This window comes from Bombina bombina, chromosome 3, assembly GCF_027579735.1.
Source record: "Bombina bombina isolate aBomBom1 chromosome 3, aBomBom1.pri, whole genome shotgun sequence".
NCBI classification, from domain to species: Eukaryota; Metazoa; Chordata; class Amphibia; order Anura; family Bombinatoridae; genus Bombina; species Bombina bombina.
This window is the reverse complement of record NC_069501.1, coordinates 1,154,811,052-1,154,838,622: the sequence shown is the minus strand read 5'-3', so window position 1 is coordinate 1,154,838,622 and position 27,571 is coordinate 1,154,811,052. Positions and strand designations below refer to the sequence as shown.

The following is a 27,571-nucleotide window of genomic DNA, read 5'->3' as shown; positions in this document are numbered from 1 at the left end:
CAAGTTATAATAGACTAGTCCTAAAGCCCGTTCACACGGGCCATTTTTTGCAGTACAGCGGTCCCACCTCTTGCGCTCTCTCCCTCCCCCTCTCTTTTGCTCTCTCTCCCCCTCTCTTTTGAGCTTTCTCTCTCCCCCCTCTCTTTTGAGCTCTCTCTCCCCCTCTCTTTTGCGCTCTCTCTCTCTCCCCCTCTCTCTTTTGTGCTCTTTCTCCCCCTCTCTTTTGCGCTCTCTCCCCCCCCTCTATTTTGAGCTCTCTCCCCATCTCTTTTGAGCTCTTTCTCTCCCCCCTACTCTTTTGCACTCTCTCCCCTACTCTTTTGCTCTCTCTCTCTCTCCCCCTCTCTTTTGCGCTCTCTCTCTCCCCCTCTCTTTTGCGCTCTCTCTCTCCCCCTCTCTTTTGCGCTCTCTCTCTCCCCCATCTCTTTTGCGCTCTCTCCCCCATCTCTTTTGCGCTCTCCCCTCCTCTCTCTCTCCCCTCTCTTTTGCGCTCTCTCTCCCCCCTCTCTTTTGTGCTCTCTCTCCTCTCTTTGGTGCTCTCGCTCCCACCCTTTCTTTTGCGCTCTCTCTCCCCCTCTGTTTTGCGCTCTCTCTCCCCCTCTCTTTGGCGCTCTCTCTCCACCCTCTCTTTTGCGCTCTCTCTCCTCCCTCTCTTTTGCGCTCTCTCTCCCCCCTCTCTTTTGCGCTCTTCCGCCCTCTCTTTTGCTGTCTCTCTCCCCCTCTCTCTTTTGCTGTCTCTCTCTTTTGCTGTCTCTCTCCCCTCTCTCTTTTGCTGTCTCTCTCCCCCCTCTCTTTTGCTGTCTCTCTTCCCTCTCTCTCTTTTGCTGTCTCTCCCCCCCTCTCTCTGTTGCTGTCTCTCTCCCCCTGTCTCTGTTGCTGTCTCTCTCCGCCCTCTCTTTTGCTGTCTCTCTCCCCCCTCTCTTTTGCTGTCTCTCTCCCCCCTTTCTTTTGCTTCTCTCTCCCCCCTCTCTTTTGCGCTCTCTCTCCCCCCTCTCTTTTGCGCTCTCTCACCCCCCTCTCTTTTGCGCTCTCTCACCCCCCTCTCTTTTGCGCGCTCTCACCCCCCTCTCTTTTGCGCGCTCTCACCCCCCTCTCTTTTGCGCTTTCTCACCCCCCTCTCTTTCTTCCCCCCCCTCTCTTTTGCGCTCTCTCTCTCCCCCCTCTTTTGCGCTCTCTCTTCCCCCCTCTTTTGCGCTCTCTCTCCCCCCCTCTCTTTTGCGCTCTTCCCCCCTCTCTTTTGCGCTCTTCCCCCCTCTCTTTTGTGCTCTCTCCCCCTCTCTTTTGCTGTCTCTCTCCCCCTCTCTCTTTTGCTGTCTCTATCCCCCCTCTCTTTTGCTGTCTCTCTCCCCCTCTCTCTTTTGCTGTCTCTCTCCCCCCTCTCTTTTGCTGTCTCTCTCCCCCCTCTCTTTTGCGCTCTCTCTCCCCCCTCTCTTTTGCGCTCTTCCCCCCCTCTCTTTTGCTCTCTCTCCCCCTCTCTTTTGCTGTGTCTCTCCCCCTCTCTCTTTTGCTGTCTCTATCCCCCTCTCTTTTGCTGTCTCTCTACCCCCCTCTCTTTTTCTGTCTCTCTCCCCCTCTCTCTTTTGCTGTCTCTCTCCCCCTCTCTTTTGCTGTCTCTCTCCCCCTCTCTCTTTTGCTGTCTCTCTCCCCCTCTCTCTTTTGCTGTCTCTCTCCCCCTCTCTTTTGCTGTCTTTCTCCCCCTCTCTCTTTTGTTGTCTCTCTTCCCCCCTCTCTTTTGCGCTCTCCCCCACCTCTCTTTTGTGCTCTTCCCCCCTCTCTTTTGCGCTCTCTCCCCCTCTCTTTTGCTGTCTCTCCCCCCGCTCTCTTTTGCTGTCTCTTCCCCTCTCTCTTTTGCTGTCTCTCTCCCCCTCTCTCTTTTGCTGTCTCTTTCCCCTTCTCTCTTTTGCTGTCTCTCCCCCTCTCTTTCTCTCCCCTCTCTCTCCCATCTTCCAACGTGCGACTGCGCCCAGCCACGCCCCTTCACGCCAGGCCACGCCCCCTTCACGGCCACTCATGTCAGGCCACGCCCCCGGCACACCCGGTCACGCCCCCCGCTCACGTCCGGTCACGCCCACTCCTACCGCATCGCAGATCGGATCACCAGCAGGAGCAGGGACTCAAAGGCCAGGTGTGTTTGTCCTCGTGCTGTCTGTACTGCGCATGACAGCTTCAGAGAAACACACTTGGCCTTTTATATAATAGGATAATGTAAACAGCATTGGTTGTAGTACAGTTGTAATATTCTTTAATGTTAAATCTCTAACCTATGTCAAAAGCCAAACATTTTGACTCTTGGCTCACACCATGATACAAAAGGCAGCGTCTGCTACCACATGGGAACATCCCCTTAGTTGATAAGCAAAGGGTATTTCTCTGCTTGTTCCTAAGGACTGAGGGAGACAATACATTTAATACTGTAAACAAATCTACATAGTATGGGTATTATTCTTTTTATGTTATCATCAGCCAATAAGACTGGGAGATAAATGTAATAATTTAACAAATAGATTTCATAATATCACGTGACACAGAGGGGTAGAATTAACAGCTGTCAGATGGACATGATTTGCTGCTTTATAAATATACCCGAGTGTCTACACTAGTCTCTTCTAAGAGGGTAATTATTTTTACAATAAGACTGAAATTACTAATATAAGCCAAGAGTACAAAAGTAACCGTTCTATACTTAAAGGGACAGTAAAGTCATAATTAGACATTCGTGGTTTAGACAGAACATAACATTTTAAACAACTTTCCAATTTATTTCTAATATTTATTTGCTTACTTCTCTTGTTATCAGTTTGCTGAAAGGTTTATCTAGGTAAGCTCATGAGCAGCAAAGAACCTAGGTTCTAGCTGCTGATTGGTGGCTGCATATATATACCGATTGTCATTGGGTTACTGATGTGCTCCTTCAACAAATGATACCAATTGAATTAAGCATATTTGATAATAGAAGTAAAATGGAAATTTAAAATGATGTATTCTATGCAAATCATGAAAGAAAAATACATATTAAGCATGTCTTCTAGGGAATAAAGTAATTTATGCTTGGTCATATTGGATTATTTATTGGTGCATACCCATGGGCATATATACCGTACTATTGATCCTACATTAATGTGCCTTGTTAAAAAAAAAAGCATTTATTTTATTTCTTTTGATAAAAGCTAAATTATGAAAGTTAATAAAAAAATTACAAAATTAAACAATGCAATTTATCTCTGCTGTGTGTCAGAGCTTTTTAGCAAATATACAGTTATTTAAATTATCTGGCAAATGCAACATTAAATTCCTAATTAACATTTGACAATAAACAGTGAGGTTAGTGGGGCATACAAATGGATTTAAACTTCACTGAATTTTAATAAAAAAAGGGCATTGTGCATTGAAATTCTTGTTTATCAAATATTTATCACTTGCTGACAAGCAGCAAATATTAAAGTGAAAGTAAATCCTAGCGTTTTACAAACGCTAGGATTTACTATTGAAACAAATAAAGGGCACTTCCATTCATGAAGTATAAGATACTGCATGTAGAAAGCTCCTTTATTTGACTCAATCGGTCACCGTTTTTAGCTCCTACAGCAGCCCATGGCTAAAAAATTTTTTGGCTAAGAGGTGACGTTTTCACCTCTTAGCCAATAGCCGTGAGGTAAATCCGGCTTGGCGCCCATTTACTTTCTTTTTAAGCAAAAACAAAATAAAAATATATTTAAACAAGATTCTGTGGTGCTAAAACAGTTCACCTTGTTTCAAAACTTTATTAGTAGCATTTTAACTTTTGATAAATTTCCGTCCCTCCCACATGAGGCTCCTCTAGTCTTGAGGATACACAGGGTCAAATTACAAGTGGCGCTATAATGACAGCACGGGATACGGGACGTGATATTGATGGACCGTGCTGTAACCAATGCATGGTAAATCATATTTACCAAAGAATAGTTAGGACATTGCTCTAGCGGAAGCTATACTTTTAATCGAGACTGCAAACGCGCTAACTCACGCTCATATTACAAGTTGAAAGTTATTGTTTACTATTGAGCAAAAGCCGATACTGCGCTAGAATATTTAGCACGACTTGAGACCTTACGTAAAGTGTAATAGTTAAAAAAAATATTAACAAAACACATCACAAACATATTAAAATAAAGCATTACACTCATATATACACTTAATACAAAATATATCATTTTAACATTGTTAAAAAAGGTTTAAAAGGGTTAAAAAGGGATATGGCAAAATGCTTGAATGGAAAGGGTTCTAATGTACATGTGTATTTATGTGTTTATATATGTGTATATACTGTATGTGCACTCATACATGCATATATTCACATAAACACATATAAACACATATATACACTTTTGAGCCCTTCCCACTTAAATATCTTGAAACATGCAATATCATTTTTATGTTTTATGTAAAAATAATCACTTTATTCCAAATAATTTAAAAACAATTAGAATAGGTAAGAAAACAAAATCATTAAGAATATAGAGTATGCCCATGCACTCTAACTATGACTAAAGTGTTATACTATGAATACAGGTTAATCCCAAAACATGATAGATTGCATGTAGGGGGGCCCTCTATTTACTACCGTTATCTAATATGTTTCATTCTTTTGGCATCCTTTGTTAAAAAGCTTAGGAGCAGCAATGGGCTACAACTAGAGCTTTACAGCCTCTTCAATAAAAGATACCAAGAATGAAACAAATGTGGGAAAGTTGCTTAAAATTGTAAGCTCTATCTGAATCAAGAAATAACATTTTGGCTTTCATGTCCCTTTAAGCTCTAAACATTGTAGATATTGTAGAGCTGGAAATGCACCCCCAGTGACTTATCAAGGCTAACCCTGCCACATATATTACCATAACTGGATTTATCAGAAAACAACTGCAAAACCAAGCACTTTATAGTAACTTAATGACTGTGACTAGCCTTGCCGTCTGCAGACTCAAGACCTTATTGGTTCCTGCAAATAAGGCAAGTGGTGGGTGGAGTTTGGCTATTAAAAAAACAATTGCAGTAAACTATAAGTTATTTGGTTTTAAAAAATGCTTAGACTCAGCTGATATGTTTTAAGCTACACAACAGAAATAGTTTGTAATGTTTAATTTTACTAGGGTAAGAGGAACACAGGATAGGTCTACAGCCATCAAAACCTAGCATTCAATAAGGGGATTACATTTTTTACTCAAGTAAAAGAAAAATAACTATTATCTAACTAGCTTCATTCTCTTGGTATCCTTTGTTGAAAAGCATAACTTAGCAGGCTCAGGAGCTAGGAGCCAGCTGCTGATTGGTGGCTGCACATATATGCCTTTTGTCATTGGCTTACTGCTGTGTTCAGCTAGCTTCCAGTAGTGAAATGCTGCTCTTTCAAAAAAGGATACTAAGAGAATGAAGCAAAATTGATAACAGAAGTAAATTGGAAAGTTGTTAAAAATTGCATGCTCTGTCTGAATTATGAAAGAAGACTTTTTAGTTTCATGTCCCTTTGACGTTTAACCCTTTCACTATTATATCTCACTATTATATCACAAGCACACAACCTGATTTATTAATTGTCATTTGTGTTTACTACAATGCGTGCTGTTATTTTTATTAGCATCATAAATCACAATAGAAAAAGATCAACACATTGTAATAATGTTTTAACCCTGCAGGTGCATGTTTATTTGATAAACTAATATCAACTGTGGCGCATTAAATAAACATGATTCTCTGATGCTAAAAACTGACTATAGTTCAGGCTAATTCATATTTCTATTGAATTTTAAGCATATACATAAAATGTAATATTAAAGATTTCATAGTATGGTTTTTTATATTCTAATTGAATAGTTGAAAGAGGCTCAGCTATAATTTGCACCACCTAAAATGACTAAATGATGCAGTTCTATCTAAAATCACAAATAATATTCCTTGATTATGATTTATGCAGTAAGGCTTTTTTTTGTGTGCGTCTGATGAAAGAGTTCTTTTAAGGGACAGTCTACACAAGAATTGTTATTATTTTAAAAGATAGATAGATATAGTTTTGATATTATTATAATTATGTTATATTATATACGTTTTACCTCTTTGATTACCTTGTATCTAAGGCTCTGCAAACTGCCCTCTTATTTAAATTATTTTGACAGACTTGCATTTTAGCCAATCAGTGCTGACAGCTAGGTAACTCCACATGCGTCAGCACAATGTTATCTTTATGACACACATGAACTAACCTATGCCACACATGAACTAACACCCTCTAGTGGTGAAAAACTGTCAAAATGCATTCAGATAAGAGGCGGCCTTCAAGGTCTAAGAAACTAGCATATGAACCTCCTAGGTTTAGCTTTTAACTAAGAATACCAAGAGAACAAAACAAAAGTGGTGATAAAAGTAAACTGGAAAGTTGTTTAAAATGACATGCTCTATTTGAATCATGAAAGTTTATTTTGAACTAGACTGTCCCTTTAAAAGCACATGTATCATTTAGTCATATTATATTATGTAAGATAACATGCAAGGTTATAATATTGTTATGCACAGCATGGCAGTATACACTTTTATGGGACTAACATTTCATATTAACCCCTTAATGACCGGACCATTTTTCAATTTTCTTACCCTTAATGACAATGGCTATTTTTACATTTCTGCGGTGTTTGTGTTTAGCTGTAATTTTCCTCTTACTCATTTACTGTACCCACACATATTATATACCGTTTTTCTCGCCATTAAATGGACTTTCTAAAGATACCATTATTTTCATCATGTCTTATAATTTACTACAAAAAAAATAATAAAATATGAGGAAAAAATGGAAAAAACACACTTTTTCTAACTTTGACCCCCAAAATCTGTTACACATCTACAATCACCAAAAAACACCCATGCTAAATAGTTTCTAAATTTTGTCCTGAGTTTAAAAATACCCAATGTTTACATGTTCTTAGCTTTTTTTGCAAGTTATAGGGCCATCAATACAAGTAGCACTTTGCTATTTCCAAACCACTTTTTTTCAAAATTAGCGCTAGTTACATTGGAACCCTGATATCTGTCAGGAATACCTGAATATCCCTTGACATGTATATATTTTTTGTTAGAAGACAACCCAAAGTATTGATCTAGGCACATTTTGGTATATTTTATTCCACCATTTCACCGCCAAATGCGAGCAAATAAAAAAAAAACTTTACATTTTTCACAATTTTAGGTTTCTCACTGAAATTATTTACAAACAGCTTGTGCTATTATGGCACAAATTGTTGTAAAAGCTTCTTTGGGATCCCCTTTGTTCAGAAATAGCAGACTTATATGGCTTTGGCATTGCTTTTTGGTAATTAGAAGGCCGCTAAATGCTGCTGCGCACCACACGTAAATTATGCCCAGCAGTGAAGGGGTTAATTAGGTAGGTTGTAGGGAGCTTGCAGGGTTAATTTTAGCTTTAGGGTAGAGATCAGCCTCCCACCTGACACATCCCACCCCCTGATCCCTCCCAAACAGCTCTCTTCCCTCCCCCACCCCACAAATGTCCCCGCCATCTTAAGTACTGGCAGAAAGTCTGCCAGTACTAAATAAAAGGAGTTTTTTTTTTTTTTTTTATAAAAAAAATAAAATATTTTAGCTGTGATGGACTCCTGCCTTAGCCCCAACCTCCATGATCCCCCCCCCCCCCAGCTCTCTAACCATCTCCCCTATATAATTGCGGCCATCTTGGGTACTGGCAGCTGTCTGCCAGTACCCAATTTGCCCAAAAACAAAAGTATTTTTTGCTCTTTTGCTTTTTTGGGGGGGTTTCTGTAGTGTAGCAGCCCCCCACAATACCCCTACCCCCCTCCCCCTCCCAGATCCTTTTATATTATTTAAAAAAAAATCTTTCCCCCTCTTCCCTCCTCATTGGTGTCAGTGGCCAGCTAATGCGCGCGCACGCGCGCCCCCCGCACGCTCCCGTCACCCGGCGTGCACATTGCACTTCTAGGAACCGGATGCCGGGTAGCGATGGGCCGCCCACCCGCCTCCCTGTTGCGCTCCCACCCACCAACGAACCGGCACCATCGCTACCGGTGCAGAGAGGGCCACAGAGTGGCCCTCTCTGCATCGGAGTCTTCTAAAAAGGTATTGCAGGATGCCTCCATATGGAGGCATCACTGCAATACCCTGAGAGCTGCTGGAAGCGATTGCGATCGCTTCCAGCACTCTCTTAGACAACTGACGTACCAGGTACGTCCATTGTCATTAACTACTTGTTAATGCATGACGTACCTGGTACGTCAGTTGTCATTAAGGGGTTAAAAACAATCTTTCAAGTGATTACTCTCTGTATCAGATCTGGGTCAACACTGCTCACTAAACGCTTAATATATTTCATGCACCTCCTTCTGGGTGCTGCCATTTTGGAACCTAAGTTACACTGCAGGAATCTAAAAAAAAAAGTGTTGTTGCACATGGAGCAAACAGGTCATTGGAATTTACTGAAAAATAGATTTCAACATGGCGTCACCAATGACTATAAGGAGGGAGGGGAATAACCTAATACTATACTTATAAAATGTATTTAGTGTTAGGGATATTAAACAGTAAATACGTGCTTCTTTCTTTTCATTAGACTGTAAAACAATGAAAATGTTAGTAACAAAAGAAGAGGTTTTAATGCTTTAAAAAACGTGTATATCGATGCTGACTATTTGCCACACAGCACATAACTGCTATGCATATATTAAAAAAAAAAATGATTTCAGGAGACATAAAAGTTCCTATTCAAGTCAGGAGGTTTTTAAAAATAACACAAGGGTTTTACGCTAAAAACATACTTAAAAGGGATAGTAAACAACTTGTTATTACAAGCTTTTTCTGACTTGCTACCGAATAACTTATTAGCCAAGCCTAAACATTTTTAAAACAAATTGTTTGCTGCAATTGTTATTCAATAGCTAAACTCAACCCACGCTTGCCTTATTTGGAGGAGTCAATCAGGGATTGTTTCTGGAGAAGACATAGTTAGCCAAGGTTTAAATGTTGGTATAAAGCGCATTGTTATGCAGTTTTCAGCTAAAACCTACTAAGGACAGATGTGTAGCAGGGTTAGCCTTGATATGTCTGCTGTGTACATTTCCAGTTCTGAGAATAAGAAAATTCACAATTTTTAGAGCTAAATTACATGAAAAGAAGGTAGAATAAGTAAAGTATATTGCAAAGTTGTTTTATATGTAATATAACTAAACATTTTATATTACACTTACGAGGGGTTTACTGTCCCTTTAACTACCTTAAAATGGAAAGTGACAAAAGTACCACTTCAGCACTTTTCCATGTCCTCCAATGCTTACTTTATACAAACATTCTAAATATTATTATTATAATTTCTAATTTAAAGCTTATCGTTTTGTATTAATGGTAAATTCCTTCTCAGCTCCTGAGCAGAATAAAGTCAGTGAGCAAATTAATAGTGGCAGTTGCATGACTGGCCAATCACAAAGCTTGAGAGCTCCCAAGCCAGACTTTACTGTTGTAAAAAAAATGGAACATCCTTCATATTTAGTAAAGTAAGACAAGGCTCATATAACTATTGTTCATCAGGAGCAAAACACATTGCAAGTCATAATGAAATTTGTATAGAAAAACTTTAAAAAAAAAAAAAACATTTTAATGCTAAAAATGCATACTTTGTTATAGCATTTAATTTTAACATTACTGATGCTGGCTACCTATGTGTTCAACTGCCACAAAGTGGTTAAACACATAGGTAAACTCCCACACCAAAGACTTACAGATCCTGAGCAAACCAAGAATAACGGTCACATGATGCAGCAATCACCAGCTGTGCTCTGCTTTGCAGGGGTTAAAGAGACACTAAACCCAAATCTTGATAATTAATTATAAGCCGCATAAGTCGACTAGGCTGATTTTTAAAGATGTGGCAGAGTTTGTTTCTATTGGGGCTTCCAATAGGAACCTGTTTCATCCATGCTATTGTAACCTGTAGCTGCACACAAAGGGCTTTGGTGGTGAATCTGCATTAAAGGGATATTGCACATTAGATTTTTCTTTGCATAAATGTTTTGTAGATGATCCATTTATAGAGATCACTTGGGAGTGTTTTTGTAACAATGTATAGCTTTGCTTATTTTTAAGCACATTGTGCTGATTTTCAGATACCTAACTAAGCCCCACAGTGTCAGATGTATACACGCGTTTACGGACTCCTGCAGTTTATCTATGATCTGTCTTTTCTTATGCAGGGAAGGGGGCAGGTGGGGAGTGTCTGGTCTTTTTGTTTACCCAGCCCCTTTCAGTGGGTGTCCAAGACTACCTCATCAACAGTGCTTAACTGGGAGCTTATATCTAGGTTTTTAAAAGTTTTTATATTGGATTTTTTTATCAGTATCTGTTCATATTCTTCTTTATAGAAGTGTCTATTACATGTGGTTATATGAAAATTGGTGTATACTGTCCCTTTAATTACCTAGTGATTCACTTTCAGGAGAGCAGAGGAGCAAACTTTCTAGAGCACTAACTTTTATTACTAAGCAATAAACCAACATCATAATTGCATTATTTTTAAATTTACTGTCTCTACTTTACAAAAAAAAAATTATATATTAATTTAATTCAGCCTGAAGTGCTGGAAAGGTTTGAAGAGGTCAGCAACACTCTAAGCACAGCTTACTGTAATGCATCAATTGAAGACTATGAAAACGTCTTCCTTTAGTTTTTATTTGATAATGAGACTTATGGGAATAAAGAGCATATTAATGATTTTTTTACCTAGTAGAACAGTGTCTGAAGATTTTGTTATGTTCCTTTATTTTTCGTTGACTGTACTTGTTGAAACTGCGTCACAATAAAATCTAGTTCTAAACACAGAATACTAATCTATTCTTATTCTATACACTATGTGACTAGATGAATGCACAACAATGAACTGAAGTCATCTACAATCTTATTAAGCAGCCATTAATATGCAAATTATTTTAATACCCACGGATAATCTAATTCTAGACAATCAATAGCTATTCAATGATTCATGATTCCTTCACTTCTCTGGACTTCAAAAGAAGACGAGAACAATGTTTTTCAAATTGTAAATATTCCTCAAGGGGATCTTTTGCTTTCAAGACAAAAATGGAAAGAAAAGAAAAAACGCACTTGAATGCAAAAAAAGACAAATTAACAACTAAAGAGAAATGAACGTTAAAGGGACACAGTACTATACAATTTTGATTACTCATTTATTTCCGAATGTCTTGTTATACCAACTGCAGAGTATTAAATGTATGGGAAATGGTTTCTTAATCTTTATTTTTGTATTTGAAATAACAGTTTTTTCTCATTAAAGCCATCACCTGTTGTTCTCAAGGACATTCCCATAAAAATGAGCCGAGTCTGCAGGTAAAGCAGATCTGCTAATGTTATCGATGTATAAAAACACCTGCCTAATAGCTATTTAAGATACAAAAAAAATCTATATCTCCTGCACCCCTCTGGACTGGGAGATAAATTAGAGCATTGTGTCCTGCTTGTGTGCTTTTCTACATAGAATATGTTTGTTACTCATATTTTCAGTATAGGTGGCAGTTTCTTCAGGAATAAGTTATTTCAAATAGCAAAATAAAGGTAAAGAAGCTGTTTTTAAACAATGAAATACACTCTAGCAGGTCAAATGGATCATTGTTAACACATTAAAGAAGATACATTTGAAAGTATAATGTCCCTTTAACAGTAAGCTAGCACTGTACATTGCAATGCAAAGTACATACAGTAAAAAAGGCTGTTTAGCCTTATTTTTAATGCCATATTGTGCATTGTGTACGTACATATCATGTGCAAACACGTGGGTGATCATTAGTAAGTATGCTCTGTGCTTGGTGCACAGAGAATACTTAAAGGGACATAACCCCAATCTTTCTCCTTTGTGATTCAGGTAGAGCATGCAGTTTTAAACACCTTTCTAATGTACTTCTATTATCTAATTCACTTTGTTCTCTTGGACTCCTTAGTTGAAAAGCATGCATAGGAAGGCTAAGGAACAGCAGTGCTTTCTATAATATCTGGCACCTATGTTAACGTTGCACACATGGTGCCAATCTTGTTGTCTACAGGATAGTGATTATAGTATTTGTGCAATATTAAAAAATAAAATAGCGTTTGTGCTATTGGCTTACACAGATTAATTAGCTATTAAAAGGGACATGAAACCCAAACTTTTTCTCTTTCATGATTCTGATACAGAAGACAATTTTAAAAAAGTTTCCAATTTACGTCTATTATAAAATTTGCTTTGTTTTCTTGTTATTCTTTGTTCAATAGGTATCTAGATAGGTAGCGTGCATGTGTCTGGAGACCTACATCACAGGAAATAGTGCTTCTGCTAATGTATATCATTGTTGCAAAACTGCTGCCATCTACTACTGCAGACACGTGCACACTCCTGAACTCACCTTCCTGCTTTTCAACAAAGGATAACAAGAAAATGAAGAAAATATGATAATAGAAGTAAATTGGAAAGTTGTTTAAAATTGTATGCTCTATCTGAATAATGAAAGAAAAATGTAGGGTTTTATGTCCCTTTAGGGAATTAATACAAAGAAGTAGTTAGCAGTGTTATAAACACTATCCTAGACTTTACAATATTATACCTAATGTCACAGTGCTTTATAAGCAATACTAATCCTTATAATGAAGCCTTTTCTAACACTGCTGATCATTTTACATAAACTATTGTTCCCACACTAGACCTTAGGGAGCCCTTGGAAATCCATTATTTAAAGGGACATGGGAGCTAGCTGAGCAGACCTGATGAGCCAATGACAAGAGCCATATATGCGCAGTCACCAATCAGTAGTTATGTTTTCCAACACATGATACCAAGAATACTGAAAAGCTGCATGCGCTATCTGAATCATGAAATTTAATTTTGACTTTGCTGTCCCTTTAATCGAAATCCTGCAGGAACACAGAAGCGACTATACAACTGAAAAGGGATCTACTTCTTGTTTGTATTTAACCTACGTTATCCCTAAATCCTACACAAAAGTCCATTTTATTATCCCAAATTTCAGACCAGTCTGCAGCACCTTGAAGACATTTAGTTTTGAAGAAACATCTTATATTGTGCATTTTTATGAAGTGATAGCCCCGATCCCTGTTTCATTATATCTAGTTTTACAGGAAATGTTAAAAGTCAGCTTGTCTTAAAGGGACACTCAGGTCAAAATTAAGTTTTCATGATTTAGATAGAGCAGCAATTTTAAACAACTTTCCAATTTATTTCCATCAACAAAATGTGCACAGTGTTTTTATATTTACACTTTTTGAGTCACCAGCTCCTACTGAGCATGTGCAATAACAAACAGAATAGACGTATATGCATTTGGGATGGCTGTCACATGGTACTTGTATGCATTTGTGATTGGCTGATGGCTGTCACATGGTACGTGTATGCATTTGTGATTGGCTGATGGCTGTCACATGGTACAGGGGGAGTGGAAATAGACATCATTTTGAAATTTCTCATTTAAAGTTCAGACTAAGTGCTATTGCATTGTCTTGTTATCATGTATGTGTTGAATATGCATCTCTACTCTGTTTACTGGTCCTTTAATCTGTTCCCTCACCTCTGCTCCCAAGCTGAGAGAGATGATTCCATCTTCAAAAGCTGAATGGGTATCGATGTGAGGAGGGATTCCTAGGAAAGAGTAAATATTGACATATTAAATCACTTGGAATCACTGAGTGCACTTGCTAGTTTAACCCCTTAATGACGAGGTCGTTAAGGGGTTAAAGAAAATGCTTCAGTAGTTCCATGACTTCTGCTTTAACACTAGCACAATAGTTATTTCTTGAATTACAACCTTATTGGTTGCAGCTAAGGTCAATCAGAGCAGCAGTGCATACAGCTCAGAGCTGTAAAATTACAACTGTGGCTGTCAAACATAACTGCAAATCAATAATGTGTAATGTGTAATAGTTTTTTCTTGGAACCAAAATTAATCTTTCAAGAGCTTAAAATTAAAAAAAAACAAAAAAAAACAGTTTTCCTTCTATTCCCAAAAGTAGCCCTGTCTCTTGGGCATTCTAATGTATGTCCTTTCCATGACTACATACCAATGTGGGCACTATATGGCAGCCGTGCTTGCAACAAAGTTTGTACAAATGGTATACATATGGAGTTAAAAGACACAAGGAGGCTCCTGAGCCTACCTCAGTATGCTATTGTGGAAATAGCCTAAGATGCAGCAAAGCATACCAAGAGAAAGAGGTCAATTTGATTAAAGAAATAACATAACACACAAACATTTTCTTTTATGATTCAGATAGAACATTCCATTTTAAACAACTTTCTATTTAACGTTTGTTAATTTTGTTTTGTCCTTTGGTATCCTTTGTTGAAGACTGCACACCCTGTATGAGCCAATGACAAGAGGCACATATGTGCAGCAACCAATCAGCAGCTAGTTCCCACTAGTGCTTTGGTGCTTCTGAGCCTACCTAGGTATACTTTTCAACAAAGGGTACAAAGAGAAAAAAGCAAATTAGATCATAGAAGTAAATTGGAACGCTGCTTAACCCCTTCGCTACCGGGACTTTCAGAGAAGAACTTGCCCAAAGTACTGGAGAATTTTTAGCATTTTTGCTTCCACTACATTTAAAACAGAAATGAAGCTTTGTTTTGTTTTGTTTTTTAATTTTATTTACCAGTCAAAACTATATATTTTTTTATTTTAAGTAGACAAACCAATGTATTGATCTAGGACCATTTTGGTATATTTCATGCCACCATTTCACCACCAAATAAAAAAAAATTTTTTAACTTTTTGACAATCTTTAGGTTTCTCACTGAAATTTTTTACAAACAGCTTGTGTAATTATGGCACAAATGGCTGTAAAATCTTCTACGGGATCCCCTTTGTTCAGAAATAGCAGACATACATGGCGTTGCCATTGCTTTTTGGTAATTAAAAGGCCGCTAACTGCAGCTGAGCACCACGCTTCTATATTCCTGGCAGTGAAGAAGTTAATTAGGTAGCTTGTAAAGTTAATTTTAGCTTAGTGTAGAGATTACCCACACCTGACACCTCTTATCCCATGATCCCCACCTGATCCCTCAGCTCTTTAACATCCATCACCCCCCACTGGTCACCGCCATCTTAGGTACTGGCAGACAGTCTGCCAATATGCAGTTTAGGTTGTTTTTTTTGTTTTTTTATTATTAATATTATTTTTTTATGCAGTGTAGTGATCCTTATCAACCCTCCCACGTCCCTGATTCCCCCAAATATCTCTCTAACCCAACTCCTCCCACTACTTGCTGTCTGCCAGTACCTATAAAATACATATTTATATTTAGTGTAGCTCCCCATTCCTCCCTCTCCCTTTATTATTTGTTGTGCAGTGTAGGGCCATCTCACTCCCTCCCTCGCTCCCCCCTCAGCTGCTAGACCACCCACCCGCCTCCCAGTTTCCCTCTCACCAGCACCAATAGATGTTCGTTACAGACGGTGAGACACACAGTATGTAACAATTTGGCATCTGCCTTCATATGGAACTCGGCGTACTGATCATGCTGCGATTCCATATGCAGACAGATGCCTGGAGCTCAGGAGCTAACTTTATATACACGTCATGCAATATGATAAGCAAAATACATCATGAGATTTATATATGTCCTATTGGGTTACGGGGTTAAAATTGAATTCTCTGAATCGTGAAAGTTTAATTTTGAGTTTAATTTTGATTTTACTGTCTTGTTAATGTTATTCTATCTATTCTATTTCTAAATAATTGCATAATAATAACTTATGATAGTCATGACCTTAAAATCCAATAGAAAATAAGACACATATCATCTTGTGCCGTGTCTCCATGTAGAGGTGCATTATAATACAAATATAATGAGAGTGAAGACTTTTTTTTAACCATTCTTCCAGATTTGTCAAGTGGTACGTCCCTGGACTACAAATGTATTTATTTTGTATGTAGAACTTTCTCAGTACAGTCACTGATATATTAACCCCTTAATGACCGGACCATTTTTCAATTTTCTTACCCTTAATGACAATGGCTATTTTTACATTTCTGCTGTGTTTGTGTTTAGCTGTAATTTTCCTCTTACTCATTTACTGTACCCACACATATTATATACCGTTTTTCTCGCCATTAAATGGACTTTCTAAAGATACCATTATTTTCATCATGTCTTATAATTTACTACAAAATACCCAATGTTTACATGTTCTTAGCTTTTTTTGCAAGTTATAGGGCCATAAATACAAGTAGCACTTCGCTATTTCCAAACCACTTTTTTTCAAAATTAGCGCTAGTTACATTGGAACCCTGATATCTATCAGGAATACCTGAATATCCCTTGACATGTATATATTTTTTGTTAGAAGACAACCCAAAGTATTGATCTAGGCACATTTTGGTATATTTTATGCCACCATTTCACCGCCAAATGCGAGCAAATAAAAAAAAAACTTTACATTTTTCACAATTTTAGGTTTCTCACTGAAATTATTTACAAACAGCTTGTGCTATTATGGCACAAATTGTTGTAAAAGCTTCTTTGGGATCCCCTTTGTTCAGAAATAGCAGACTTATATGGCTTTGGCACTGATTTTTGGTAATTAGAAGGCCGCTAAATGCTGCTGCGCACCACACGTAAATTATGCCCAGCAGTGAAGGGGTTAATTAGGTAGGTTGTAAGGAGCTTGCAGGGTTAATTTTAGCTTTAGGGTAGAGATCAGCCTCCCACCTGACACATCCCACCCCCTGATCCCTCCCAAACAGCTCTCTTCCCTCCCCCACCCCACAAATGTCCCCGCCATCTTAAGTACTGGCAGAAAGTCTGCCAGTACTAAATAAAAGGAGTTTTTTGTTTTTTTTATAAAAAAAATACAATATTTTAGCTGTGATGGACTCCTGCCTTAGCCCCAACCTCCATGATCCCCCCCCCCCAGCTCTCTAACCCTCTCCCCTATCTAATTGCGGCCATCTTGGGTACTGGCAGCTGTCTGCCAGTACCCAATTTGCCCCAAAAACAAGTGTTTTTTGTTCTTTTGCTTTTTTTTATTTTTTCTGTAGTGTAGCAGCCCCCCACAATACCCCTATCCCCCTCCCCCTCCCAGATCCTTTTATATTATTTTTAAAAAAAATATTTCCCCCCCCCCCCTCTTCCCTCCTCATTGGTGTCAGTGTCAGTGCCAGCTAATGCGCGCTCGCGCACGCATGCACGCGCACGCGCGCCCCCCCGCACGCTCCCGGCACCGGGCGTGCACATTGCACTTCTAGGAACCGGATGCCGGGTAGCGATGGGCCGCCCACCCGCCTCCCTGTTACGCTCCCACCCACCAACGAACCGGCACCATCGCTACCGGTGCAGAGAGGGCCACAGAGTGGCTCTCTCTGCATCGGAGTCTTCTAAATGGTATTGCAGGATGCCTCCATATGGAGGCATCACTGCAATACCCTGAGAGCTGCTGGAAGCGATTGCGATCGCTTCCAGCACTCTCTTAGACAACTGACGTACCAGGTACGTCCATTGTCATTAACTGTTAGTTAATGCATGACGTACCTGGTACGTCAGTTGTCATTAAGGGGTTAAAGGGACAGTCAAGTCCAAAAAAAACTTTCATGTTTCAAATAGGGCATGTAATTTTAAACAACTTTCCAATTTACTTTTATCACCAATTTTACTTTGTTCTCTTGGTATTCTTAGTTGAAAGCTAAACCTAGGAGGTTCATATGCTAATTTCTTAGACCGTGAAGGCCGCCTCTAATCTAAATGCATTTTGATAGTTTTTCACCACTAGAGGGCATTAGTTCACGTATTTCATATCGATAACATTGAGCTCATGCACGTGAATTTACCATGGAGACAGCTCTGACTGGCTAAAATGCAAGTCTGTCAAAAGAACTGAAATAAGGGGGCAGTCTGCTGAGGCTTAGATACAAAGTAATTACAGAGGTAAAATGTGTATAATTATAACTGTGTTGGTTATGCAAAACTGGGGAATTGGTAATTAAGGGATTATCTATCTTTTAAAACAACAAAAATTCTGGGGTTGACTGTCCCTTTAACCCCTTCACTAGCAGGAATTAAAAAAAATAACTTGCCCAAAATACCGAAGAATTTTTAGCATTTTTGCTATTACTCCATTTAAACAGAAAAAGAGCCTTGCTTTTTTTTTACCTATTAAAACTATATATTTTTTTAAGTAGACAACCCAAGGTATTGATCTAGGCCCATTTTGGTATATTTCATGCCATCGTTTCACCGCCAAATGCAATCACATAAAAAAAAATCATTAACTTTTTCACACACTTTGGGTTTCTCAGTGAAATTATTTACACACAACTACAATAGTCATAAGACAAATTGTAAAATGTTCTCTCTGGAGTGCCCTTTGTTCAGGAATAGCAGACATGCGTGGCTTTGCAATTATAAGTCAGCTAAATTGCAGCTGAGTGCCACACTTCTGAAATTCCTGACAGTGAAAGGGTTAATTAGTTAGCTGATATGGGTAATAGTGTTTTAATACAAAAATTACCCTCCCACCTGACACCTCCCACCTCCCTGATCCCTCCGAAATAGCTTTATCCCCTCCCACACTCCTAACCACCATCTTAAGTACTGCCAGTATGAAGTTGTTGGGTGTTTTTTCTTCTTCTTTTAAATAAATACATTTTATATATCTGTTTATTTTTCTGCAGTGTAGGATCCCCCTTACCCTCACTGATCCCTCCAAAACAGCTCTCTAACCCTCCCCCTCCTACCAGTGTCCGCAATCTTCGGTACTGGCAGCTGTCTGCTAGTACCCAGTTTATAGGTTTTTTTTTTTTTATTATTTATTTATAATTATTTTTAAAAAAAAAATCCGTAGTGTAGGACCCCCCACCCTGATTAAGTTTTTTTCCGTAGCATAGCGTCCCCTCCCTCAGTTTCCCTTCCCAAAAAAAAGTCTGTAGATAGGGTGCCGCCCCCTCTCCCTCCCACTCACTCCCCCTTCACTGCTGTGCCGCCACCCGCCATCGGGTGACAAAGCCGCTGTGAAGATGAAGAGGACCGCCCCGGAGGACCACCGCCATGAAGAAAGAAGGGGAGCACCGCCGGAACTGAGCACGTAAGAGCCGGAGTCAAGTTGGGTGAGTAGAAATCTTGGGGTTTAGAGTTAGGATTTTTTTGGGTGGCTTTTATTTTTAGCATAGTTTTTTTTTTTGTTTAAAATTGTATTCTCTTTATCAATCAAAGAAAAAATGTGTGTTTTATTAATATGGTACTAGTAATTACCTTGTCCTGGTTCATACTGGTTTATTGTCAGCTGATCAGGCAGGTGCTTTATCAGACCTTGCAGTAGACATTTATCCAACATTGCCGTACAAAAATCAGGAAGACCTGTATGTAAATAAAAATAATATATATATATATAATTAATCATTCAGTGTACAAAAATGAAGTTCCTGCTAGTTTTAATATATACTTAAAAGGTGATTATAATAAAAAAATTACATGCTCTAATCCATCACGGTGTGTTTAACCCCTGCAATGGAATTAAACACACAGTAGAAATACCGCTGGGGAGTCACGGTGCACTGCTGGTCCTGAGCAGAACTCGCCGTTGATCAATCAGTGTTGGGTTAAACACACAGTGCTGCAGAGTTGATAGTGTTAAAATTACATGTGCTAACAGATTAGAGAATACAATTTTTCAACTATAATGGCCCATTAAAACATTCTTCCTAAAACTTTTTTCTTGCAAAAAATATTTGTTACACGGCAGAGAGGTACAAAGCCAGAACTAGAGAAAATCTTGTATTGGCTTCCTAACCTGTTGGATCCATAAATCCCTATATATCAGGCTTGTCCAACCTTTTCACATGTGCGAGAATTTTATTTTTTTTCCCAATTAAAGTGTTGATATCTCCCTTGCAAAATGGTATAACTTGTAAGAACATTTTATTATTATTATTATTATTACACGTGCTCAAAGGTAACAGTCTTTAACCCCCGAGAAAGAATGAAATACACAGTTATTCTCACACACCAGGGCTGTTCCTGAGCATGATACAATCATCATTGATTGTTATTTACATTTGTATGTCCCTCTTGATTGGTTCACCAGCTATTCTCTGCTCAGGAGCTGCTGCGGTGTATTTAGAAACAGTTTCCAACGCGCATTTTGTTATTAGACTAGAAAGACCCTTTATTATAATGGTGATTGTTTTTAATTGCAGCAGAATCTAAACAAAGCAGATCATGTCCATACTACAAACAGAGAAGGAAACACAGTTTTCTGTCTACTACAAATAATGCAGCAATGCTAAAGAAATAATGTACATCTTTAAAAAAATTTAGCCTCAGTTTAAATATACTGGTTAATTAAAGGGACAGTAAAGTGAAAATTAAAATGTCATTGTTCAGGTAAAGCCTGCAATTTTAAAAACTTTCCAACTTACTACTGATATGAAATTTGCTTTGTTCTCTTGATATCCTTTATAAAAGGGTAAACCTAGGTAGCTTTAGGAGCAGCAATGCAGAACAAATCAGGTGAGGCAATGACCCGAAACATATATGTTCAGGGGAGATAAATTGGAAGGTGCATGACCTAGATGAATCATGAAAGTTTAAGTTTGACAGTCCATTTAAAATTCCTAAAATGTATTGTCTACACCACATCTTTGTATTGCCCTTTTCTGATGACCTTTGCACTTCCTCAATCCCATCATGATTAGTTAGTTGATTAGCTCTAAAAAATAACTCACATACCTCCAGGCAATGGCAGATCCTTGTCTACATTGTTGTTGTCATATCGGAATTCGTACCCAAAATGTTTTACTCGTCTGTGTTTTAGGGATTTCTGACCTGCACAAAAGTTGATGATTTATAGATAAGTTCAAATCTTAATACATTTCTCAAAAATAACAATAAGTCAAGACAAACATCTTAGATAATACAAGTTTACAAGAAATCTGAGCTACTGCCTTAGACAAAAGCACATATTAAAGGGACAGTCTACACCGGAAACAACCTTAGCCCATAGGTACGATCTCTTGATGACAATTGAACTGATACCCTGCATCCGTATTTTCGCTTATTCACTTACCAACATTTGCAGTAAAGAAGTTTATATTTTATGTTTCAAAAATGGCCGTCTAACTCCTCCCAATAGCTTCTCCTCCTACCTTATCGAGTGCTTCTCCTTCCCTATAACACTCATGCACGGAGCATCCAGTGATGTCATCGGACTTTAATACGCATGCGCAAAGGGATACAGCTCGAAACCGGAAGTCTGTCATCGTTATGTCAGCAAACACAAAAACTGTCCCTCTGTTTGCGGTTTCTCCGTGGAAGCAATACATGTGATATTGTAATGCAGAAGAAACATAGAGCTAAACTTTGGTTCCGGATACTTGGATCCCAGTGACGTTGCGCATGCGCGAAGCAATGAATGCGCGCTACAGTATTTTAACCGGTGATCAATTTTCAATTGGACAGTTGAAAATAAGAGAGTGGGTGACATATTGGGTAGGCGGAGCAGAGCGGCCATTTCTAACTGTCGGAATATAACTTGTCATGGAGCATAACTCGGGATGTGTAGAAGACTCAATATGGTTGCAGGGGTGAGAAATTAAAATCGCAACTTAATCTAACGGATGGACTAAGGTTGTTGTAAGTGTAGACTGTCCCTTTAAAGGGACACTAAACATGTCTAGTTATGTGTAATGAAACATTATATGCAATATATTTTCATTATTTATTTTCCTCCCTTTTCATGTAAATTAGGTCTGAAAATTGAGCAATTTCTAATTCTCAGAACTTGAAACGCTGAAACGCACCCTGCAACATCTCACAGATAACCCTGCTACATATCTTTCCCTAATTAGCTTGATCTGATAACAACTGCAAAACACATTATAACCGGGTCTAGCCTTGTTGTCTGTAGAATAAATCCCAGATTGGCTCCTCAAAATAAGGCAACCTGTGGATGGAGTTTGACTACTGAAAACTATTTGCAGTAAAATGGATGTTAAAGGGACAGTTTACTCAAAAATTTTCTCCCCTTTAATTTGTTCCCAATGATCCACTTTACCTGCTGGAGTGTATTAAATTGTTTACAAGTAGCTCCTTTACCCATATATTGGCATTTGAAATTGTTAATTTAGCATGTGGTATCCCCACCTATTCTGAAAGTTTGTGGCCGCGCGTACCAGCTATAGATAAGCTTTGTAAACACAGCCAGCAGAAGAAATTACACTCCCAGTGTGATAAAGCAGAGATAAGGTAATAAAATGTTGATTTTCCATTGTTCTCTCAAAGTATTGGTGATTGTTTTAAGGACAGATATAAGATAAAGAAGCAGGTATATTTGCACAATGTGATACAGTAATGAGATCTGATTATACCTACAAGCTCAACCTATTTTATTAGGCTGTGGCTTCAAAACACAAAATCAGAGCTTTAATATACACAAATAAACCTTAAAAACATAATTTATGCTTACCTGATAAATTCCTTTCTTCTGTAGTGTGATCAGTCCACGGGTCATCATTACTTGTGGGATATTATCTGCTCCCCTACAGGAAGTGCAAGAGGATTCACCCAGCAGAGTTGCTATATAGCTCCTCCCCTCTACGTCACCTCCAGTCATTCGACCAAGGACCAACGAGAAAGGAGAAGCCAAGGGTGTAGTGGTGACTGGAGTATAATTTAAAAAATATTTACCTGCCTTAAAAAACAGGGCGGGCCGTGGACTGATCACACTACAGAAGAAAGGAATTTATCAGGTAAGCATAAATTATGTTTTCTTCTGTTAAGTGTGATCAGTCCACGGGTCATCATTACTTGTGGGATACCAATACCAAAGCAAAAGTACACGGATGACGGGAGGGATAGGCAGGCTCTTTATACAGAAGGAACCACTGCCTGAAGAACCTTTCTCCCAAAAATAGCCTCCGATGAAGCAAAAGTGTCAAATTTGTAAAATTTGGAAAAAGTATGAAGCGAAGACCAAGTTGCAGCCTTGCAAATCTGTTCAACAGAGGCCTCATTCTTAAAGGCCCAAGTGGAAGCCACAGCTCTAGTGGAATGAGCTGTAATTCTTTCAGGAGGCTGCTGTCCAGCAGTCTCATAAGCTAAACGAATTATGCTACGAAGCCAAAAAGAGAGAGAGGTAGCAGAAGCTTTTTGACCTCTCCTCTGACCAGAGTAAACGACAAACAGGGAAGACGTTTGTCGAAAATCTTTAGTTGCCTGTAAATAAAATTTAAGGGCACGAACTACATCCAGATTGTGCAAAAGACGTTCCTTCCTCGAAGAAGGATTTGGGCACAAGGATGGAACAACAATCTCCTGATTGATATTCCTGTTAGTGACTACCTTAGGTAAGAACCCAGGTTTAGTACGCAGAACTACCTTATCCGAGTGAAAAATCAAATAAGGAGAATCACAATGTAAGGCTGATAACTCAGAGACTCTTCGAGCCGAGGAAATAGCCATTAAAAATAGAACTTTCCAAGATAACAACTTTATAACAATGGAATGAAGGGGTTCAAACGGAACACCCTGTAAAACGTTAAGAACAAGGTTTAAACTCCATGGTGGAGCCACAGCTTTAAACACAGGTTTAATCCTGGCCAAAGCCTGACAAAAAGCCTGAATGTCTGGAACTTCTGACAGACGCTTGTGTAACAGAATGGACAGAGCTGAGATCTGTCCCTTTAAGGAACTAGCGGATAACCCCTTTTCTAAACCTTCTTGTAGAAAAGACAATATCCTAGGAATCCTAACCTTACTCCAAGAGTAACCTTTGGATTCGCACCAATATAGGTATTTACGCCATATTTTATGGTAAATCTTTCTGGTAACAGGCTTCCTAGCCTGTATTAAGGTATCAATAACTGACTCAGAAAAACCACGCTTTGATAAGATCAAGCGTTCAATTTCCAAGCAGTCAGCTTCAGAGAAGTTAGATTTTGATGTTTGAAAGGACCCTGAATCAGAAGGTCCTGTTTCAGAGGTAACGACCAAGGTGGACAGAATGACATGTCCACCAGATCTGTATACCAAGTCCTGCGTGGCCATGCAGGCGCTATTAGAATCACTGATGCTTTCTCCTGTTTGATTCTGGCAATCAATCGAGGAAGCATCGGGAAAGGTGGAAACACATAAGCCATCCTGAAGGTCCATGGTGCTGTCAAGGCATCTATCAGGACCGCTCCCGGATCCCTGGATCTGGACCCGTAGCGCGGAAGCTTGGCGTTCTGTCGAGACGCCATGAGATCTATCTCTGTTTTGCCCCAACGTCGAAGTATTTGGGCAAAGACCTCTGGATGAAGTTCCCACTCCCCCGGATGAAAAGTCTGACGACTTAAGAAATCCGCCTCCCAGTTCTCCACTCCCGGGATGTGGATTGCAGACAGGTGGCAAGAGTGAGACTCTGCCCAGCGAATTATCTTCGATACTTCCATCATTGCTAGGGAGCTTCTTGTCCCTCCCTGATGGTTGATATAAGCTACAGTCGTGATGTTGTCCGACTGGAACCTGATGAACCCCCGAGTTGTTAACTGGGGCCAAGCCAGAAGAGCATTGAGGACTGCTCTCAATTCCAGAATGTTTATTGGAAGAAGACTCTCCTCCTGATTCCATAGTCCCTGAGCCTTCAGAGAATTCCAGACAGCGCCCCAACCTAGTAGGCTGGCGTCTGTTGTTACAATTGACCAGTCTGGCCTGCTGAATGGCATTCCCCTGGACAGATGTGGCCGATAAAGCCACCATAGAAGAGAATTTCTGGTCTCTTGATTCAGATTTAGAGTGGGGGACAAATCTGAGTAATCCCCATTCCACTGACTTAGCATGCACAGTTGCAGTGGTCTGAGATGTAGGCGTGCAAAAGGAACTATGTCCATTGCTGCTACCATTAGTCCGATTACCTCCATGCATTGAGCTACTGACGGGTGTTGAATAGAATGAAGGACACGGCATGCACTTTGAAGTTTTGTTAACCTGTCCTCTGTCAGGTAAATCTTCATTTCTACAGAATCTATCGGAGTCCCCAGGAAGGGAACTCTTGTGAGTGGAAAGAGAGAACTTTTCTCTTCGTTCACTTTCCATCCATGCGACCTTAGAAATGCCAGTACTATCTCTGTATGAGATTTGGCAGTTTGAAGGCTTGAAGCTTGTATCAGTATGTCGTCTAAGTACGGAGCTACTGAAATTCCTTGCGGTCTTAGTACCGCCAGAAGAGTGCCCAGAACCTTTGTGAAGATTCTTGGAGCCGTAGCCAGTCCGAATGGAAGAGCTACAAACTGGTAATGCCTGTCTAAAAAGGCAAACCTTAGATACCGGTAATGGCTTTTGTGAATCGGTATGTGAAGGTAAACATCCTTTAAATCCACTGTGGTCATGTACTGACCCTCTTGGATCATGGGCAAAATTGTTCGAATAGTTTCCATCTTGAACGATGGAACTCTTAGGAATTTGTTTAGGATCTTTAAATCCAAGATTGGCCTGAAGGTTCCCTCTTTTTTGGGAACTACAAACAGATTTGAGTAAAACCCTTGTCCTTGTTCCAACCGCGGAACTGGATGGATCACTCCCATTAATAAAAGATCTTGTACGCAGCGTAGAAACGCTTCCTTCTTTGTTAGGTTTGTTGACAACCTTGACAGATGAAATCTCCCTCTTGGGGGAGAGGATTTGAAGTCCAGAAGGTATCCCTGAGATATGATCTCTAACGCCCAGGGATCCTGAACATCTCTTGCCCAAGCCTGGGCGAAGAGGGAAAGTCTGCCCCCCACTAGATCCGGTCCCGGATCGGGGGCCCTCAATTCATGCTGTCTTAGGAGCAGCAGCAGGTTTTCTGGCCTGTTTGCCCCTGTTCCAGGACTGGTTAGGTTTCCAGCCTTGTCTGTAGCGAGCAACAGCTCCTTCCTGTTTTGGTGCAGAGGAAGTTGATGCTGCTCCTGCTTTGAAATTACGAAAGGAACGAAAATTGGACTGTCTAGCCTTGGCTTTGGCCTTGTCCTGAGGCAGGGCATGACCTTTACCTCCTGTAATGTCAGCAATAATCTCTTTCAAGCCGGGCCCGAATAAGGTCTGCCCTTTGAAAGGAATATTAAGCAATTTAGATTTAGACGTAACATCAGCTGACCAGGATTTCAGCCACAGAGCTCTGCGTGCCTGAATGGCGAATCCTGAATTTTTAGCCGCAAGTTTAGTTAAATGTACTACGGCATCTGAAATAAATGAATTAGCTAACTTAAGGAATTTAAGTTTGTGTGTGATGTCATCTAGTGTGGATGATTGAAGTGTCTCTTCCAGAGACTCAAACCAAAATGCTGCTGCAGCCGTGACAGGCGCAATACATGCAAGAGGTTGCAATATAAACCCTTGTTGAACAAACATTTTCTTAAGGTAACCCTCTAATTTTTTATCCATTGGATCTGAAAAAGCACAGCTATCCTCCACTGGGATAGTGGTACGCTTAGCTAAAGTAGAAACTGCTCCCTCCACCTTAGGGACCATTTGCCATAAGTCCCGTGTGGCGGCGTCTATTGGAAACATCTTTCTGAATATAGGAGGGGGTGAGAAAGGCACACCGGGTCTATCCCACTCCTTAGTAACAATGTCAGTAAGTCTCTTAGGTATAGGAAAAACGTCAGTACTCGTCGGTACCGCAAAATATTTATCCAACCTACACATTTTCTCTGGGATTGCAACAGTGTTACAATCATTCAGAGCCGCTAATACCTCCCCTAGTAACACACGGAGGTTCTCAAGCTTAAATTTAAAATTTGAAATGTCTGAGTCCAGTTTATTTGGATCAGAACCGTCACCCACAGAATGAAGCTCTCCGTCTTCACGTTCTGCAAACTGTGACGCAGTATCAGACATGGCCCTTGCATTATCAGCGCACTCTGTTCTCACCCCAGAGTGATCACGTTTACCTCTTAGTTCTGGTAGTTTAGCCAAAACTTCAGTCATAACAGTAGCCATATCTTGTAATGTGATTTGTAATGGCCGCCCAGATGTACTCGGCGCTACAATATCACGCACCTCCTGAGCGGGAGATGCAGGTACTGACACGTGAGGCGAGTTAGTCGGCATAACTCTCCCCTCGTTGTTTGGTGAAATATGTTCAATTTGTACAGATTGACTGTTTTTTTAAAATAGCATCAATACATTTAGTACATAAATTTCTATTGGGCTCCAGTTTGGCATTAACACATATAGCACAGAGATATTCCTCTGAATCAGACATGTTTAACACACTAGCAAATAAACAGCAACTTGAAAATACTTTTCAAAGTAATTTACAAATAATATGAAAACGAACTGTGCCTTTAAGAAGCACAGAAAAAAATTATAACAGTTAAAATAATTAAGTTATAGCATCAATCTTTGTCAGAATATACAGTTTTAGCAAAGGATTGTTCCCCTCAGCAATTAAACAACACAACTTTAGCAAAGGTTTAATCCCATTAGCAAAGATAACAATTTCTGAAAGCAGGAAACAAATTACAGAATAAACGTTTTTATGTCAGTCAAACTATAATTCTCACAGCTCTGCTGAGAGAA

The 27,571-nt window shown here is 39.5% G+C and overlaps 1 protein-coding gene across 3 annotated transcripts in view; it reads right to left on the bottom strand.

Moving 5' to 3' along the window:
• The window catches only part of ALKBH8 (alkB homolog 8, tRNA methyltransferase), a 532,982-nt gene that overhangs the window by 140,437 nt on the left and 364,974 nt on the right, over positions 1–27,571 (bottom strand). For all 3 annotated transcript variants that reach the window (XM_053708559.1, XM_053708557.1, XM_053708560.1), the window contains 3 exons: positions 20,762–20,857; positions 19,286–19,390; positions 13,611–13,681 (listed from right to left, as the gene is read on the bottom strand). In XM_053708559.1, coding sequence (XP_053564534.1) covers positions 13,611–13,681; positions 19,286–19,390; positions 20,762–20,857 — 272 coding nt within the window. The remainder of the gene's footprint in view (positions 1–13,610; positions 13,682–19,285; positions 19,391–20,761; positions 20,858–27,571) is intronic.